The sequence below is a fragment of the Ipomoea nil genome, unplaced genomic scaffold, assembly GCF_001879475.1.
Source record: "Ipomoea nil cultivar Tokyo-kokei standard unplaced genomic scaffold, Asagao_1.1 scaffold0688, whole genome shotgun sequence".
Classification (NCBI taxonomy): domain Eukaryota; kingdom Viridiplantae; phylum Streptophyta; class Magnoliopsida; order Solanales; family Convolvulaceae; genus Ipomoea; species Ipomoea nil.
Genome location: NW_017617116.1, coordinates 4,403,118 through 4,405,907, shown reverse-complemented (window position 1 = coordinate 4,405,907; position 2,790 = coordinate 4,403,118). Strand labels below are relative to the sequence as shown.

Sequence of the window (2,790 nt, the reverse complement as noted above, 5' to 3'; positions counted from 1 at the left end):
TTTTTCAACATAAATACGGAGGAGTAATTTGGGTTCGTATTTCCGGTAATGCGCGTACGTATTTTCCCTGCTCGCATACGCATACGGATCCGTATAGTAGTGTGTATAATGTACAAAAGCGGACAGAAAGCGTCCTTCGTTGACGACGGACGTGGGGATCTACCGATCTGGTCAGCGCGATTTGACCAGGTTCTGTCTTCTAATCAAAACGGGACAAATCTAGGGGCGTTTTAGTCATTTTGTCCACCCTTGTTTTTGCCCTCTTATATAAAGCCCTTTCACTTCTCTTTATCTCTTTGGATTTTGAAGATCACTCTCCATTTTCATCCGATTTTTATATATATTTTTTTGTTTATATATATATATATATATATACACATACAAGGGGGAAATTATAGATAGATAACGAGGATTGATAAGAAGAGGAGGAGGAAGAAGAAGAGGGCTTCGTTATCCGAAAGTGAATATGTGTGGAGAAAATAGAGTTATCAAGAGGAGGAAAAGCTCTTCCACCTCCGCCTCCGCCGCCGCCGCCGCCGTCGGGGAGCCGCGGACGGCTAGTCGGAAAAGATCTAAAGTTTCATCGGAGTTTTCTTCCGGTAAACGTGACTTGTTCGATTCCTTGCCGGATGATATCGTCCTGTCCATTCTCTCTAAACTCAGTTCCACAGCTGAATGTCCTGCGGATTTCATTAACGTTTTGATCACGTATGCGCCTCTTCTTCCTCCTCGAGATTTTTTGTTTTCTGTTTTTTTTTTTTTTTTTTGGTTGGGATTTGTTGAGAGGATAAACGGACTGATGAAGTTTCGGTGTTTGGTTACAGATGCAAACGGCTAAATGGGTTAGGTGTCCACTCTATAGTGTTATCAAAAGCTTCACAGAAAATGTTAGCCGTCAAAGCTCAGAACTGGTCCGAGTCGACTCACCGATTCCTCAAGCTGTGTGCCGATGCCGGAAACGTTGAAGCTTCTTACATTCTCGGCATGGTTAGTATATATATATATGGTTTGAAAAAATTATTACTGATTTTCAGAATTTTAATGAGAGAATTAGTTGTGATTATTTTATGGTTTATTGTTTGACACAGATTCGATTTTACTGTTTGGAAAACCGAGGCAGCGGAGCGTCACTTATGGCGAAGGCCGCGATTAATTCGCACGCGCCGGCGCTTTACTCGCTTGCCGTTATCCAGTTCAACGGTAGTGGTGGTTCGAAAAACGATAAGGACCTTCGAGCCGGCGTGGCGCTGTGCGCACGAGCCGCGTTCCTGGGCCACATAGACGCGCTGCGTGAGCTGGGCCACTGTCTCCAAGACGGCTACGGCGTGAAGCGGAACATCGCCGAGGGGCGGCGGTTTCTCGTCCAAGCCAACGCCCGCGAGCTAGCCAACGTGCTCGCCACCACTCCGTCGGCTCTCCTCAACGGCTCGTGGCTGACCTGGAACCCGCTCCCCCACCAGCGCAACGTGGCCGGGACGAGCTGCCCGTTGCTCAGTGATTTCGGGTGTAACGTCCCGGCGCCGGAGCCTCACCCGGCGAATAAGTTCCTCACCGATTGGTACGCCACGACGGATGGAGTCCCCGGCCCGGGGCTCCGGCTGTGCTGTCACGTGGGCTGCGGGAGACCCGAGTCCCGCCGGCACGAGTTCCGCCGCTGCTCCGTCTGCGGCGCCGTAAACTACTGCTCCCGCGCTTGCCAGGCGATGGATTGGAGGTCGCGCCACAAGTCGGAGTGCGTCCCGGCGGAGAGGTGGGGCGACGACGACGGTGAAAATGTCGCCGCGGCGGAGCCGGCGGAAGCGGTGGTTAATGGTAACGGCAACGGAGAAGCTAACGACTTGGAGATTGAGAACGAGATGGCGGTCAGTTAACGGTGACGGTAACGTGGGAAGGACTTCAATGCAAATAGACACCAGATTTTGGGAACAAAATTCAGTTAATAGATTTTCACGGTCAACATTTTGTTTTGTACATAGGAAGCAGAATGAAAGTAAGTTTTTTTTTTTTTTTTTTTTTTTTTTTCTTTAAAAAAAAAAATTAGCTCGATCGATAACCTTAAATTTAAGAAAATCAAGAAAACGAAATAGATTTCTTTAGAATTAATTCTTGTTGCGCATACGATATGATGATGCCTTGCCTTTGAGTTATCATTCGAAATAGGTGAATCTTCTTTATGTTGCCACCCGACCAAATGATCACTGATTCTTCAAAATTTCCGAAACATTAATTTTGATTCTGTTGTGTCACGTGAAACGTGGCACGCCAGCCAGCAATTTCAGTTCACTAAATTCCTTCGATTTTCAGAAACAATTTTATGGTTAAGAGATCAGTATGTTGTAGCAAATATTAGGTAATGAGTTTAGGCCAAGAACAAACCCACATTTTGCATCTCCATTGCCTTAACTTTAGGTTAAAGATTAAAAGAGAAAGATTCATTTCAAACTTAGATGTGAAAAAAGCATACAGAGTTTCATTCAAATTTTGAACCATAAAAGGAAAGTGTTATTCAGTTTATACAAGTTTTCAAAGTTTTAACATTGTTCCATTAAATAAAGTGAGGATCACTATGGGACAACCAATTTGACGAAGTAATCACAAAGTTTTATGTTCGATTCTTCGTGAGAATTATCTATTGATCTTCTTCATTTAAGTGAGTTAGTTAAATTGGATTATCTCTTTGCGGTTCTTTGCCGACTAGAGTCACAAGGTGGATTTCAGAGCACACTTTCAGAAGACTCTATGTGACGAGCTCTATCCTTACCTCCTTATGGTCTTTTGCCAGCTAGAATC

General features: G+C 45.0%; 1 protein-coding gene across 1 annotated transcript; it reads left to right on the top strand.

Annotated features, from left to right (window-relative positions):
- The first annotated feature begins 290 nt into the window (after positions 1–290).
- On the top strand, positions 291–2,174 carry LOC109175638 (F-box protein At1g67340-like). The gene is made up of 3 exons (XM_019324945.1): positions 291–708; positions 825–987; positions 1,089–2,174. Exons 1-3 carry the CDS (start codon positions 467–469, stop codon positions 1,869–1,871), a joined length of 1,188 nt encoding a protein of 395 aa, XP_019180490.1. The 5' UTR covers positions 291–466; the 3' UTR covers positions 1,872–2,174.
- Positions 2,175–2,790: the final 616 nt, after the last annotated feature.

Bases quoted from the DNA above. Each gene is read 5' to 3' on its own strand.
- LOC109175638 (XM_019324945.1), top strand. From the start codon at position 467: ATGTGTGGAGAAAATAGAGTTATCAAGAGGAGGAAAAGCTCTTCCACC. The intron at 709-824 runs GTATGCGCCTCT...GTTTGGTTACAG, and splicing joins TTCATTAACGTTTTGATCAC to ATGCAAACGGCTAAATGGGT. The intron at 988-1,088 runs GTTAGTATATAT...TGTTTGACACAG, and splicing joins CTTCTTACATTCTCGGCATG to ATTCGATTTTACTGTTTGGA.